General features: G+C 39.2%; 1 protein-coding gene across 3 annotated transcripts in view; it reads right to left on the bottom strand.

Annotated features, from left to right (window-relative positions):
• KMO (kynurenine 3-monooxygenase) overlaps positions 1-11,858 on the bottom strand; it is a 41,416-nt gene extending 29,558 nt beyond the window's left edge. The window contains exons 1-3 of one of the 3 annotated variants that reach the window (XM_053667285.1): positions 11,520-11,858; positions 1,587-1,656; positions 1,007-1,104 (exon numbers count right to left, since the gene is read on the bottom strand). In XM_053667285.1, coding sequence (XP_053523260.1) covers positions 1,007-1,104; positions 1,587-1,656; positions 11,520-11,573 — 222 coding nt within the window. In that variant the 5' untranslated portion in view covers positions 11,574-11,858. The remainder of the gene's footprint in view (positions 1-1,006; positions 1,105-1,586; positions 1,657-11,519) is intronic. The other 2 variants (XM_053667284.1, XM_053667286.1) reach the window with 2 other exon arrangements.
• Between the last annotated feature and the right edge of the window lie 3,860 nt (positions 11,859-15,718).

Raw genomic sequence — 15,718 nt, 5'->3', positions numbered from 1 at the left:
ATTGGGTCTAAATCTACTATGACACTTGGGAAAGTGTTTCATTGTCAGAAAGGTTAAGTGATTTTCCCAAGATCACCCAAGAGAGTGATCTTTACATGGGGATAACACCCAGGACTCCTGAACCCAGTGCGATGTTTTCCTACACATGCACCTAAGAAAAGTGTAGAAATGCAAACAGAACTTATATTGACTTATGTCATCATTTTGAAAACCCATTGTCAGCGAAAGTCCTATTGGGAAAAATACATGATTTCTGTTCCCATTTTCCAGCTGCATGTTGGACAGGGAGAAGTTCAGTGATGTTGAGGTCATGTAAGAAAAATCTACTACAGGCCCACACTCCTTATCCACAATCTTGGGGCCCATTGGTTTCAGAATTCAGATGTTTTCAGATTTTCGAGTGGTAGTTTAGTGCACATGTGGCCATCACACAGCCAGCAGAGCCTGGAGCACCAGCCCATAATGAAACAAAATATTTCTGCAGTAAAACATAGTGACACCAAGTGAAAAAATGGGTATGGCCGTAAAAAAGTCTTACATCAGCTCAGATTTTCTGCTGGATGGATGATGAAAAGTTTTTATTTTCAGAGATTTTTGCATCATAGAATTGTGCGTAAGAGAGTATGGGTCCATATAGCCAAAAGAATGGAGTCTACTTGCCTCCCATCATCCTAATGCCATCCAGAGCTCACTTTTCTGTAAGCAGAGATAAACTGTCCTGTTGAGAGCTCACATCAAAAGTAATTATCAGGCAGGATTGCAATATCCCTTGCCCCAGGTCATGCATCAGGCTCTGGGTCCACAGGTTCATATTCTTCTGGGTCCCCAACCATCAAATATTCACCCTCTTGCCAGTTTAGAAGTTTGAAAACCTCTGTAAAATGAGTCTGCATGAAGAGGCTCTTGGCATTCGATAGTCCTGTGCACCAGGATGAAAGCTAGACCATGCAATTGTTGGAAAACAGCAGGTGTTATCTTCTATAAGGAAAATGTGTTAACAAGGTACCTGATCTTCTAGGCCAATGGCTTTCAAGGCTTCTCGTCCTCTATAAGAAAGGGCCAAGTTAATGCTTCTTCCACATGCAGCTTTGGCCACTCGGATATCTAAGACATTGGAAGTAGACTCCATGTTACACATTCCCCTTATATCCTAGGACAGAATGACCAACTGGTGCAGTCAGAATTAAAAGGCCTTGATTGATTCTTTTAAGGAAAATACTGCCCTGGCTGGTGTGGCTCGGGGGTTGAGTGCTGGCCTGTGAATCAAAGGGTCGCTGGTTCAATTCCCAGTCTGGGGCACATGCCTGGGTTGCAGTCCAGGTCCCCAGTAGGGAGTGTACAAGAGGCAACCACACATTGATGTTTCTCTCCCTCCCTTCCTCTCTCTAAAAGATAAAATAAATAAAATCTTTAAAACAGAAGAAAAGAAAATACTAATAATAGTACATTTGTGTTAAATTAATTGCAATAGTTGAGGTTTAAAAAATTTGAATAGTTCATTTTTTGAAAAAATATCTTTTTAAAATCTAAAAGGGAAGGAGCTCAGAGAATGAAAAACACATCTCACCATTTTTAATATGTCTTACCTTCTCTAGCTTCATATACATCAACTTGGAAATTCCTCTTTGCAAGGAAGCATGCATTTAACGATCCAACCTAGGGTTCAAAATGAGTTTCTTCATATTTTTTTCTGATTCCACCGGTACAGAGGATTTTTACTGGCCAAATGAAGCATTGAATATGACTTAGTTATCCCACTGATTTACTCAGTCACTACAAGAAAGCACCCTTTGCAAAAATAATGGGATAACTGAAGATTAAATTTTATAACTTTAGAGATAGACTTTTTACTTTTTATTGGCACATGTAACTCTCCTACAGAAACATCATAAAACATATATACAGTTTACAGAATACTTAGTGACCACCCATATAACCATCACTTTGGTCGAAAGCAGAGCATTGCTATACTCCTGAAGCTGCCCCCACAAGCTCCCCAACCACAATCCCCAACCTTGCACCAACAGGTAAACAGTATGCTGACCTTTGTGATAACCCATCCTTACTTCTTTATAGTGTTACCACTTAGGTATATATATCCCTAAGCCATATAGGTTAATTTGACTCATTTTTTAATCATATAATTAGAATCCCACTTGCGTATTATTTTGCATCTTGCTTCTTTAACACAATGATATGCTTAGAAGATTCATATGGTTGCATGTAAACTCCAGGTTATCCAAGTTTATTACTGTTTGAGTCATCATTGTATGAAACCTCACAGATGGTCCAGCCATTCTACTATCGAAAGGTGTTTGAGTGTTTCCTGGTCGGGGGATACTATTAACAATGCTGCAAAGAACATTTTTGTGCACAAAGCTCATGTATACACATGCATGATTTTTCTCTAGAGGTTTGTACTCAGAAATGGAATCCTTGTTCAAAGGTTTCTGTTTCTTCTCCCTTATTATGCCATGTGTTCCAACATTTTGCAATAATGTATTTTCCAACCAGCAGCTTCTGGGAGTTCATCTTTGCCAGCACCTGGTATTTTCAAACTTTTAAACATTGCAATTGGAGGGTAAGATGGGGAAGAGTGTTTTAATTTGCATATGTCTGGTAACTAAATAGGTTGAACACTTTTTCATATATTGATTGACTGTTTCAATCTCCTTGTTTATAAAGTGTCTGCAAAGTCTCTTGCCCATTTTCTACTGTGTTGGTGACTTTTTTTTCTATTAATTCAAACATTTAGTTATAGATCTGAGTACAAAGTTTTTGTCATTTTTAAATATTGCAAATATCTTCTATTGTGTGGCTTGCTTTTAAAACTCTATAGTATATTTTACAGATGAGAAGCTCTTTATCTCAGGTAGTCACATTTATCAATGTTTTACACTCTTGTTAATGCCTTTGGTATTTGTTTAAGTCTTTCCCCACTGTGACATTGTGAAGAATATTTTGTCTATTGTCTTCTCAAAGCTTTACAGTATTGCCTTCCTTGAAGCTTTATATAGGTTGCCATGACTTATCTGCTGCCTTATCACCAGCAACATAAATTGGGTGAGATCATCCATATTCAATTATCACCTCTGAATGTTCAGCAGCATTCAATCTATGCTGTTAACCAGCCTCTCTTCTTGAAACGCCAACACCATTTTTCATTTTCTGCTTTTTTTTTTCACGCACTTCTGGGATTCCCCTCTTTTCCCCTTTCAAGGAAAGACAATCCAATGTTGGAGAATCTCAAACCTGCATCCTAGTCCATCTTCCACATCAATGGAGATACAAAAAATTATACCTGCTACCCAGATCTCTTTTTTGGGGTTCATGTAAAACCGGTCACACTGCAGTGGGTTGAACAGGAGAGATTACCATCAAATCTCCCAAGGATGTAACTTGCAACCATGATAAGCTCTTTGTATTCAGTTCCTAGTGCTGTCTTCACACAGTACCACAAACCTGCTGGCTTAAGGAGCAGATACTTGTTGTCTCACAGTTTTGGAGGCTGGAAGTTCGAGATCAAGGTGTCAGCAGGGCTGGTTCCTTCTGAGGGCTGGGAGGGCAGGATCTGCTCCAGGCCTCTCTCCTTCGCTTGTAGAAGGTCCTTCTCTCCTGATGTCTCTTCACATGGTCTTCCCTTCATGCACCTATTAGGCAGGCCAGGGCACACAGAGAAGGGCCCGAGGCTTCGTCTATTTAGTTCACATCTGTTTCTACTCCTCTGCTCCAAGGCACCTTAGTATCTAAGCTCTTATGTATTCTTTTAAAAAATGTTCCTATGGTTCAGTTCTTGCATCTCCTCTTGCCATTCAGTGATACTGAGACTACCTAACTTTCTTCATATTATTCAATTTCTATAGACTGATGACGACAATTTAAAAAATACATAAGTCAATCCTTATTGAAATCATCAAGTGTATGAAAAAGTTTCAAATTTAACTGTTTTCAAAGGAATTCAATTATTTAATATTTTAGAAGGCCAACCAAGACATTCATGATCAAGATTATGACAGCTCTGGTTCTGTGTCACTGAGACTTAAATAAAACTAAAAGAAAGAAATATTGGTAGATGGGACAGAATTTCAGCTAGAAGGATTAGTCATGTGGCTAAAAGAGCACATTTAGACTCTAATTCAGTTCCTCTTCTCACTTTCTGTAAAGGGTGCTTAATCAGAAATAACTGTTGGTAACTTCTTTGTTGTTCCACTGCCAAAAAACCCCCACTAAAACTACTACGAAGATATAAATAGGAAGGAAAATGTGTGTACGCCACTCGGAACCCACCACAAACTCTCACAGAATGAACAGCTGGTTCTGAGAATAAATAAGGAAGAGAGTGTAGAGAGAAGTGAAGATACTGGGTAGGGAAACTCCTAGGAGCAATAAAAACTTTCAAGGTGCCAGTTCTTAAAAATGAGCTTTGGAAAAGATAGGACAGTTCCCTTAAGGACATGAGCAATTCTGAAAAGTCTCTCAATTTGTTTTGAAGCACCAAAAGTCCAGAATAGTAAACTCTTTTGGCCATAAAATAATTTGTAAATTAGAGTTTCATTAGCAAGTGGTCTAGCCTTTTGGTGCATAAGCAGAGCTCTGAGGAGATTCCTTGGTTACATAATTATGGATTTACCCAGTTTTCTGTTCTCCTTTTCCATTTTCTCCTTCTGTCTTCTCTTACTTCCTTCTTTATAGGCCACGTCTTTTGGCCTCACCCTGCCCGTGATTGATGCCTAGGTTACCAATTAAAAACATTATATGAAAACTTTTTTGTAATGACCATGATTAGATATCCTTCCTGGGCATTCAGTTGCGATGGTTTTATATAATATTAGGATTCACTAAGTTTTTGCTGGTTCCCAGGTGACCTCTCTAGCTGTGATTGTTCATAAATGCTGACCCTAATGGGAGGGGCATCAAAATGATTAAAATTGTATGCATTTTATACCCCTTTATTTTAGTGTGTTTGAAATTAGTCTGGTAATGTAATGTTAAAAATGTGTCAACTTGTCAACTACTTTTGACTTAATAAAGCACATAGAACTCTTCCTAAGATTTCATCTGAGTCTGTCACCAAATGACTTTTGAAAAGCCTGTTTATACCTCCTACTCACAGAATTAGAATTTGGTCTCAAGAATTTGACCTTTGGCCCTGGCTGATACGGCTCTGGATTGAGCACCGCCTGCAGATCAAGAACTGAATCTTTGCGCATATAAATGGAAGGAGAACTAGACTGTTAACTGCACTTAGTATGGCATAAGCACATAAAAATGTCTTCATTCTTAGTTAGCAACTGTGACATTGGCTAGAATTGTATAGGGTATGCCAAGTATATTGCTTTATCATTTAATTTTTACCCTGGCCTCTCTGACATGGATTTCATCTGGATTTCGTCCCTAAGGTTAAGTAGTCTTGATTCTTTTCTCCTTTGAGGATGATAAGGTGAATGTCCCATACGCTTGCTGTGGGGGTGTTAGGCAACCTGGCTGAGGACTTTTTTTCCATCCTCTGTCTCTCTCTGAATTCTGACTTCTGACTTTTCTGCCTGGGTGCCTTGTGGACATCTCCATCTCCCATCTGCCAGATTCAACTCATTCCCACCCTTTAGCCTTCAAAAGCTTTTCCTTTTGTATTCCATATCTCAGAGAGTGACAGCTTACCCACCGTTTTGCCCAACCAGGATACCTTGGAGAACATTACCAGCCCTTTCTACCCACCAACACAAATTTAACTAGGCAACAGGTGCTACTGGTTGTTCCTCTTGAGTCTTTCTCAGCATAGATCTCCTACCCACACCCTCTTTTCTTGGGGCCCTCATTACCCTCTGCCAGGACTACTGCAACGGTTTTCTGATATCCCTCCTGTCTCTGCCCCTGTCCCTCAGTCTCTATCTGTTCAAGCCAAACTCCTCACTAGGTATCGTCTAAAATGGAAATTGGATGAGGCATTTTCTGTGTTAAATCCTTAGTCGGCTCTCAGAAGCGTTCAGAAAAGTCTCAAGTTTTCAATAAGACATAAAGGATTCTTACACGTGACTCCAGTCTCTCTAGCTCATTTCTTGCTATTCCCATGCAATATCTGTAAGAGGTATACATACCAAAATCAGTATATATTTCCTTAATATACCGTGTATTTTTATATGCACATGCATTTAAATATAATGTTCCTTTTGTCCAATCTATCATTTCCTGCCTTCAGATATATCTGGAAATATATCTGGAAAATGTTTAGCCTTCCTTCACATTTGATATCTTTAGTTCTTCCTCCCTTCCTTCATTCCTTTCTTCCTCCCACCTCACTTTCTACCTCCCTCCCTCCCTTCATTTCTTTCTTATGGTGGTATTTGTTTTTAATTTCTTTTATTAATGTCTTCTAGTTTTCGATATACAGGTCTTTCACCTTCTTGTTTATATTTTTTTTTACATTTTAGTCTTTTTTTTCAATTTTAAATGGGATCATTTTCTTAATTTCTTTTTCTGATTGTTTGCTACTAGTTTATAGAAATGTGAAAGATTTTTTGTATTAATTTTTGTATCCTACAACTTTACTAAATTTGCTTATTAGTTCTAACAGTTTCTTTATGGAGTCTGTAGGGTTTTTATGTATAATTTCATCTGTAAATAGTAAGTTTTATTTCTTCCAGTGCAATTTTGACACCTCTTTCCTCCAAAAGACTTATTTGCCTTTCCTTCTGTAATTCTATGAATGTATATACATATATATGCACTTTAACATCTCTCGAAATGAATTGAATTATTTATTTATATCCTTTCTGATTTCCTCATCAGGCTGTATGTGGCCAGAGAGTTATGTTGTTTGTATGAACAATATTTTATCAGTCTATTTCTGGTACAAACCATAGTACCTGATACTTAGTAAGAATTTGGTGCTTTTTAACAAAGATTTAAAAATACAGGTAAATGAAAAGAAAAAAAGTAATTATCCACAATCTTACAACCAGAGAGAACCAGTGTTAACATTTTCTATGTGTATGAAACACATAATATTTCTTTTCTAAGTTGTTTTTTAATTTATCTTGGAGAGAGAGAGAGACATTGCTTTGTTGTTCTGCTTATTCATGCATTCATTGGTTACTTCTTTTATGTGCCCTGACCAGGGATCAAACCCACAACCTTGGTGCACCAGGAAAACATTCTAACCAATTGAGCTATTCAGCCAGGACCACAAGATATTTCTTTTAAAAAGGGTAGTAAGCTCTATATTTCATGATTTCTTTAAAAAAATAAATAGTATACTATGAATATATTTCTATGTCAGAAAATATTTTAAATCAAAATATTTAATAATTGTGCTACATTTATTGTACTCAGTGACCTCATATTTGGAGATTTGGGGTTTTTTAATTTTTTAGAATTATAAACAATTGTGTTGCACACTCATTACTTCTGATAAAATCACCACAATGAAATGGTCCACCAAAGAGAAAGTTTTAGTGAAAGGGACCAAATCCACAGAAACTCCGAAGACCCACATCCTCTTTCTGCCCCACTGGCTCTTGGGCTTTTGTAGCAAGGATGTAGGAAAGAAGAGAGAAGGGAGAAAAAGAGAGTCTGAAATGACTTGGGGAGAGGATTCTGACAACTTACAATGTAGGAGATGGAAGTTAGCTGCAAAGCACATGAAAGAGATAGAAAAAGGAATGGGGTGAGATTATTTTTAGAAGATTTTGGAGATACTCCATGTTTGTTTGTTTTAAGAGAACACATTAACTATCCTAATTGTTTTTGGTGTCTTGTTGTCTCAAGGACGATTGTTTCTCTAAATTCAATGCCACCCTGAGGCCAACTGCACAGCACAAGTAGCTGCTGCTGTTTTCTGCACATTTATCTTACAGAAAAAGTACCAATTTAGATTACCATCAACAATGTGTGAACATATATACAAATACGTGGATGGATGAATGTGTATCAAGAGATAGACAAAACTTCTGGGAGTATTTTAGGATAAAAAGCAAAGAAAAACACATTCTTTGCAGAGAGTTAACAAAGCTTGAACTGTCTAAAGTAATTGCATCTATTCCAGATACTGCTCACCAGGCAGTAAATGAAGTACACTCAGAGATGACCCAAGACTGTAAAACATTTAACACTCTATATGTGTCCAGGACTTACCTTGGGGGGAATTAAAATTCTGGTGACTCCTCCCCCCATTCTTGCTTTTACAAAGACTAGATTTAAAACAAAGCGAAGATCTGTGAGTAAGGAAGTATGAAAGAAAACAGTGAGATTTGAGTTAAAAGAGTGACCTAGTTTTACCCCAAATGAGGAAACTGAGACCCAGAGAGAGTAAGATTTTCTGCCTTCTAGCTGATCGAAGCCCCCCCCCCCCATGCTCGGTCCCCTCACTGTCTAATGAGGTTTCTATCCCACGAAGCTGGGTAAAGAGTGGTGAAGTGGAAAGATCCTAAGGAGATGGGGCAGGAGCACCATCCAGGGCTGATTCTATATCCAAGACAGAATCTAACATCTACAGCTGTGAGACACACAAACTCTCAACATCAAGGTCAAGCTGCCTCAAAGGCAATTTTATTAACAGAGGCCACTCACTTGACTGGAATCCCAGGGGCAGGGCACAGTGATGCATAATCCATCATAAAATGCAGGAATTGCCTCCCTTCATGTCCCCTTTAAATACTTTTTAATGGAGAATTGTGATGGGCCAATTATAGGAAGAATGAATCACAAAGCACTGCAGTGCAGTCGCCTGTCGGCAGGGGAGACAGAAGAAATCCTGAAACAATACCCTAAAATACACCTTCAGAGGGTGTGCCAGAACAGTGGACCGGCAACAGGAGGCTACAGCTGACCTTTTAGCGAAAGTTCTAGGCATTGATTAAAAAATGAGGGCTCCAGTGGCCGAAGCTGTCTCTGGAAGAGCTCTCTGTGGCTCTGATCATTCCATCACACCTGTAAACGCTGGAAATAGTCATCAGGGGCAGTGTTTCTCAAGACCCCAAGGACCTGAGTAGGGACAGAGTTTAAGGGAAGATGTTTAGATTGGAGAGCCTTGCTTCTCTGACTTCTCCGGCTTTATTGCTTTGTAAAGAAAAGAGACGTATCAGTTCAACACAAAGGAAGACAGCCTGAAGGGCAGTCCTTTTTCCCTAGACTGACTTGTTAGATTTGGAAAGCTACACCAACTCCTTCCAGCTAGAAAAGTAGAGATGGTTTTTCAAATCCTTTTGAAAGTTAGGTCCTTCGAAGGACTACATTCCTTACAGCAGCATTCTGAGGGACAGCATTATCTTGCTTCTAATCCCCATAGCTTCTAAAATGTGATTCCTTACTTTGTTTGGAAAGCAAATTCACGCACACAGAATATTTTAGTGTGTTTGATTATAGAAGGCATCAGGGTAACCTATAGGAGACTGTTCTGCGTGGCATGGGCCCAGACAGGGCCCACGCCCACGGGTAGGTCTCCTGTGAGGAATCAGGCCCACATTGTACCTAGGCCGCTATGAGACTTGCTTTTGCTAAAACTCCCTTGCCCTGAATTGAGGGAGGAAGTGCTTACTGTAACTTCCTAAATTCTGTGCTTAAACCTCCCCAGTATGGAGTGTAATGGGTTCAACTACTTTGCCCTTTTCATTTGTAAATATCCTTCTTCTGTGATGTGATTAGTAACATCTGCTCTTTTGTTTTCTATAAAAGGTAACCACCTAAAATGAACCCATGCATAGTAAATGAGGACCATCACGAACTGTGCCCAGAAAAGAAATAAAGACCTGTTACAGCAAGGGCCTTTTTCTCTCCACTTGAGAGAAAAGCCATGTTGTCCCTTTCCCTCCACAGGACTCGGTAGTCCGTGTGAATTTCTCATATCTCATCCACAATGTGGTGGACCTTAGGAACCGGGGTCCACATCAGTAGTCTTTATAAAAGAAAAAGCAGCAGGACCCAAAAATAAGACAATTATTAGACTCATGAAGTTAAAAACCTTCTTTGGGGAATAAACTGGTCTATCCTGTCTTGCTATAATTTTTCCCAGGCTTTCTCCACCTAACAGGCTGAGAAATCTTCAAAAACCACAGCTCGCCTTCCTACCTAAAGCCCTCCAATGACTTTCCATTGTGCCTGGAATAAAATCCAATCATCTTGCCTTGCCCTCTGAGATGGAGGAGGTAAGTCTCTCTCAGTCTCTGTAGCCCCATTTTTTCTGCCCTTCTGTCTGCTCCTTGAATGTGTCCGGCACTTCATCGTTTCATGGTTTCTCTTCTTGCTGTTCCCTCTGCCTGAAGTGATCTTTCTTTAGCCCTTCACATGGTGGCTTCTTTCTCATTATTCAGGTCTCTTGTCATCTGTCCCTTCCTCAGAAGAGGCTGTCCCTGACCACATGCTAATCAGATACTCTTTTGCCTTTCTTTTCCAGAGCTCTCCTTGAAATTATTTCACCATTGAACCACCAGTGTCTAAAACAACGTTGGCACGTAGCAGGCACTCAGTAAGGTGCTGTATAATATGTGAATTCTCATTTTACGCAAAATCTTGCTAGGAAAGAATTGGACTGAAGCCCAGTAGGAAGCAATGACAACACATGTCACATGCATTGACTAATACGGCACATCATGGCATTTCTTAGCACTTGAAATTTAGAAACAAAAATGCTAGAAGAAATGTCATAGTACTTGGGGAGAAAAATAAGGAAGACGAACCAAAGACAAAATTAGAATACACTATGTAAACATAGGGGTAGTAAATACACTAATCCATATACTGCCTAGAACAGAGTCTGGTACATACTAGGACTTCATGCTTGTTGAGTAAATAAATGAGTGAGTGAATACCTATGAGCTAACAGCCTACCAATGGTTAGACCAAAGGAGAAAACAAAATTATTAAACTTTAACTACGGGGGATATTCTGATGAGAAGGAAAAAATTCAGTTCACTGAGGCAGTCTCATGTTAAACAGAACTGGCTTTGGTACGAGGACAGTGGAAGCAGAAAGACCCCTACTGTGTCCTGCCACAGGGGGAGCATGTCCCCTGGAGGTCACCTCACCTGCTCAGGGAGGGGGCACTGCACTGCCGTGCCCGGGGTGACCAAATAGGTATCAATTCCGATCGCTCAAATAACTAGTGAGTGCCCAACATGGTTAAGTTTGCATTAGCTTCATGTTTCTTAACACTTTGATTCTTATTAGACAGTATAAACCAAGTTAGTAAGCAAAGCAAGGGGAATGTTTTCATCAAAATGACTATTTACAGTAATTAAAAAAACAGTCAACTTGGGAATCAATACATTCAATTTTCTGTTTTTTCAAAAATGTTAAATCAAAATGATGAGGGAAAACAGACACCTTTGCATTTAATGGAAATAAAATACCTTCCCTGAAAGAGAGCAAGTTGAAACTAATGACATATTGTAAACACGTCTATTTCAACATTAGAAAAGTTTTCCAAGGAAAATGAACGATTTATACAAGTGAGTCATAATAATCAGCAAGGGTAATGATAGTTCTCTAATGCCACCAACAGGAATACTATCCAAACAGATGCTTACCAAGCCACCCCCGATGACAGCGATTTTTTTCCTTTGGACGTCAGATGAATCCATGACTGCTGAAGCGTCTTCCACCACCCGTGGCAGCTCCTGTCACAGGGGAGACCTTAGCTCCTACACTCCGGTCTGCCCCAGCCTTTCTACTGTAGAAGCCAGCCAGCCAGCTCCGCCGCTTGGGCTAATTCCTCTTGAGCTAAGATGTAGCGTTTAACCCCTAATCAGCCCAAAACACCAATGGGCTCTGCTTCAAGGAAAAAAAAAAAGCAAGTGCATGACATTAACCACATTTTGAAAAATTCAGCCAAGCGGAGGCATTCTTTATCTTACGTGTAGGCACCCGATTTCTAAAGCACAGTCTTAGGACTTTCCTTCTCCTTTTTCTAAGGCATGTGCTTTGTAACTTTCTTACTTTCATTCTCATTCACAATGAATCATGAGTGAAATTTCCCTTGTCTGACATCCCAAAGCATCTTAAACTTCCTTTCGAGAGTGAGATTTTGAATTGTGTAAACTGATATTTCTTTCCCGCATGCCACCCCCCACTAGCACTTGATGTTAGAAAGTTTAGACTCTTATTTGTGCATTATCACTAGGGGAAATGATTAATAATATGCTTCTCGTAAACTCATTCCTGGCTTCATATTACCTCTCCATTTCTTTGTCTTCTTTCATCTTATTTTAAATATATCTTATTATTTTTTAAGATGATGTGGTTGCTGTTAAATAAATAAAAGATAATGTTTCTTCACTTCCTAGTGAGAATAAGAATTCAGAACGGTTCTTCCCTGATTAGTAACTCCAGTTATACATCGTTCATTAGTGACCCCTTGTGGATAAGTATGGAGTTGCTAGAAAACTTTTTTGCTCTCAGATACTGTATTTATTCATTCACATGATAAAACGTTCAAAAGAAAAATGATGAATAGTCAGTCATTCTTATAATGACTGTGTTCCTTGGCTGCCTGTGTTTTTCTGCCCATAGATAGCTACTATTTGGTGTTAGTTACCCTATTTACAAACATCTCTCTCTGTCCTCCTTCCCTCCTTCTTTCCTTTGCATATTGTAGCAATTTTGACACACTTGCCACAACTTTTTTTCATTTTACAACACACAGCTCAATAATTTTTAGTGTCAATATATAGAAAACAGTCTCATTCACTTTTAAAAATTATTGTCTATGGCACAAAAAAGTACATAAAACACAACTGTACAGCCCAATAACTTACTGTAAAGCAAGCTCCCATTTGACCACGAGCCAAGCCCAGGAAAAGAACATTGTCAGAATCCCCGACATCTACACCCATGCCTTATTGTTACCGAACAAGAGGTCTGAGGGAGGGGCAATACAATATTTGGCCCACCTAGGGATGCCCAAAAGTGCTATACAACAGGGGCCCCTCCCAAAAAACAAAATACTAATATCTACTGGGCTCTTCTGTCCGCCGCCAATCGGAAAGACATCTCTCAATGCCAGAGATTTGTGAAAAGGAAACAAAATGTTTATTTAATGCTATTTAGGCTTAATGCCTCCACTAAAATACCAAAGTCCTTTAGGGTATACACCTACACCCGCACAGCTCTCCCTTCTCCCACTGTCCCAACTCCGGGTACCGTAAATCAGGAAAAGAGCACACGTCTGTGTTGCAGGCCCTGGCACCGTCAGCTGTGTCACTGTGCATGATCTCGAGTTAATCCAAAGTACTGTGGTCCCCTCTCACGGTCCACTGGCAAGAGTCCTTTGTACCAAGTTCCAGTCAAAGTCTCTCTTGCTTTCCAGGCCACGTGGCCAAAGGGGGCACCCCAAAGCCGCGTGGGCCTCTTCTACCAAAGCTGCAGGGGTTCACACTCCACCAAAAGCATGTGGCTTTCTTCTTCACCTGGCTGCAGGGATCTCCATTCTGGCCAAGCTGCGTGGTTTTTCCCTTTCACCTGGGAAAGAGGGGGTCCGCACCCTGCCAAAACCACGTGGCTCCCTCTTTCACCTCACCAAGAGGGGGTCCTCACTCTGCTGAAACCGTGTGGCTCTCCCTCCATCTGGCCAAGTGGGGACCCTTCATGTCTCCTCGGAGCCAGTCTTTTCCAAGTTCTCACCCAGGCGCTCTCACTCCGGGAGCACAGACCCTAGTTTCCTCCTGAGTCCCAGTCCACTCCCTTCTCCCCTGGCTCCAAACTTGGCCACAGCTATTTAACATATCTATGAAACCAGTTAAGGTTATAGATATGTTAAATAATCATTCCAGAGGTTAGCTGCAAAACTATTGCTATGCAAAACAGCTCTCAATGGCCCTGCTCCATTCATCCCTTCCCCCTGGGGGGGGTGTTTGAGGACCTTATATGTCTCTCCAATATTCCTATACACTTTGAATTCTGGACACCATTCCAAATCTTTTTTTTGGGGGCCCCCCTGGCTGCACCCTGTATCATTATGGCAACTGTCACCCTGACTTTACATTTCCTTGCTTTTATTAATAATTTTATTGTCATACGTGCATCTATAAGACAGTTTTGCCTTTTAACCTTTACTGTAAATGAATTCATGCTTTTCCTTTTTTTTTTTTTTCAGTTTGCTTCTTTTTCTCATTACCATGCTCCTTAAGATCCAGCTGTGTTTTTCTTGTAGTTGTAGTTCATTCCTTTTCATTTCCACATGTTGATTATCCATTCTGTTGATGGACGTTTGGGTGCTTCCAGTTCTTTAAATATTATGAACAGTGCTGTCTCCACAGCCAACCACATGTATACACTATAGTGCTCACTGTGTATGAGTATCTTTAGAATTCATGTATGGTTAACACACACGTTTAACCTTCCTGATCAGACCAAAGCTGTTCTGAAGTATTGTGCTAACTTCTACCGGAGACAGGGAATTTCTACTTCCTGCAGGTCTGGAGAGTTCACACTGAACCTCATTTTCATTTTCACTCTTTGTTAATGAAGTTGAGCACCTTTTCACCTGTTTAGCCCCAACTTGCTTTCTTCATTTGTATAAGTGCTTCTTGTTTTTTGAGTAGTCTCTCTCAGTTTATAAATGACATTGAATATAAGTTTTATTCTTTATGCATGTTGCAAATACTTTCTTGTAAGACTATAAGTTTTATTTGTATATATGTTGCCTATTTGCTTTCTGAGTGGTGATTTTCAATGAAAAGGTATTCTTAGTTTTAACATATTGGGACTTATCCATTTTTTCCCTTTTTGACTAGTGCTTTTCATATCACATTTTATAATTTTTTTATAATCATGAAATCATAGAGCTATGCTTCTATGTTGTCCTCTAAAAGATATATCATTGACTTTTTATTTTTAGGTCTATAATTGACATGGAGTTAATTCTTACACATAGGAGCCCAAATTTTATTTTCTCTTCCAAGTGAATACCCAATTCTCCCCAGTACTCCTGAACAAAAAGACTTTTTTCCCCCCCATGACTGACTTTGTCTCGCACGTGTGTGGGTCTGGTTCTAGGTTTCTGTTCTGTTTCATCTGTTCTACACTCGCTTACTCCAGTGCCAATTCCACAGCCAAATTACTGTCTTTAAAATGAGCCTTCACAGCTTGAGCAATTCTGCCTGCTTTGTGCTTCTTCATCATTTTCTTGACTCTTATTTTAACACTTTGCGTTCTCATCCCAGTTTTAGAATTGCTTTGTTAATTCCACCAAGAAAAAATAAAAACAAAAAGGCTCTGTGGAGATATTTTTTAGTGGGATTGCTTTGAAGTTATGAACATTTCTAGAGAGAATAACATATTTGGAATATTGAGTTTTTCAATCCTTAAAAATTTTTATCTCTCCATTTGTTTAGCTCTTCTCCAAGTTCTCTCAAAGTTTTATATATGCCCCTTTTAGATTTATTTCTAGTTCAGTAATATTTTTATTCCATTGTAAATTACACCTTTAATTTAATTTTCTGCTGTTGATAGTACGTAGAAATACAATGTATTTTTGTTTGTTGAGGTTATATCTAGTAACACTGAAGAACTCTCTTACTAATTCTTATAGTCTTTAGATTCTTTTATTTCTTTTTACTATAATGATAATGACAGTTTTTTTTCTTTCTTTCCTATTGATTAAATGATTGCCTTACTGTGCTGGCTAGTAATTTCAGTACAATGTAGAAGAGAAATGTATTCAAGTTCCAAATAGATGGGATTCCTAGATATGCAACTGGTATTGATTTGTAGAAAACTTTCATTGTAA

Source organism: Artibeus jamaicensis, unplaced genomic scaffold (assembly GCF_021234435.1).
Source record: "Artibeus jamaicensis isolate MK-2021 breed Jamaican fruit bat unplaced genomic scaffold, CSHL_Jam_final contig_467, whole genome shotgun sequence".
Classification (NCBI taxonomy): domain Eukaryota; kingdom Metazoa; phylum Chordata; class Mammalia; order Chiroptera; family Phyllostomidae; genus Artibeus; species Artibeus jamaicensis.
This window is presented reverse-complemented; position numbering and strand designations above follow the sequence as displayed.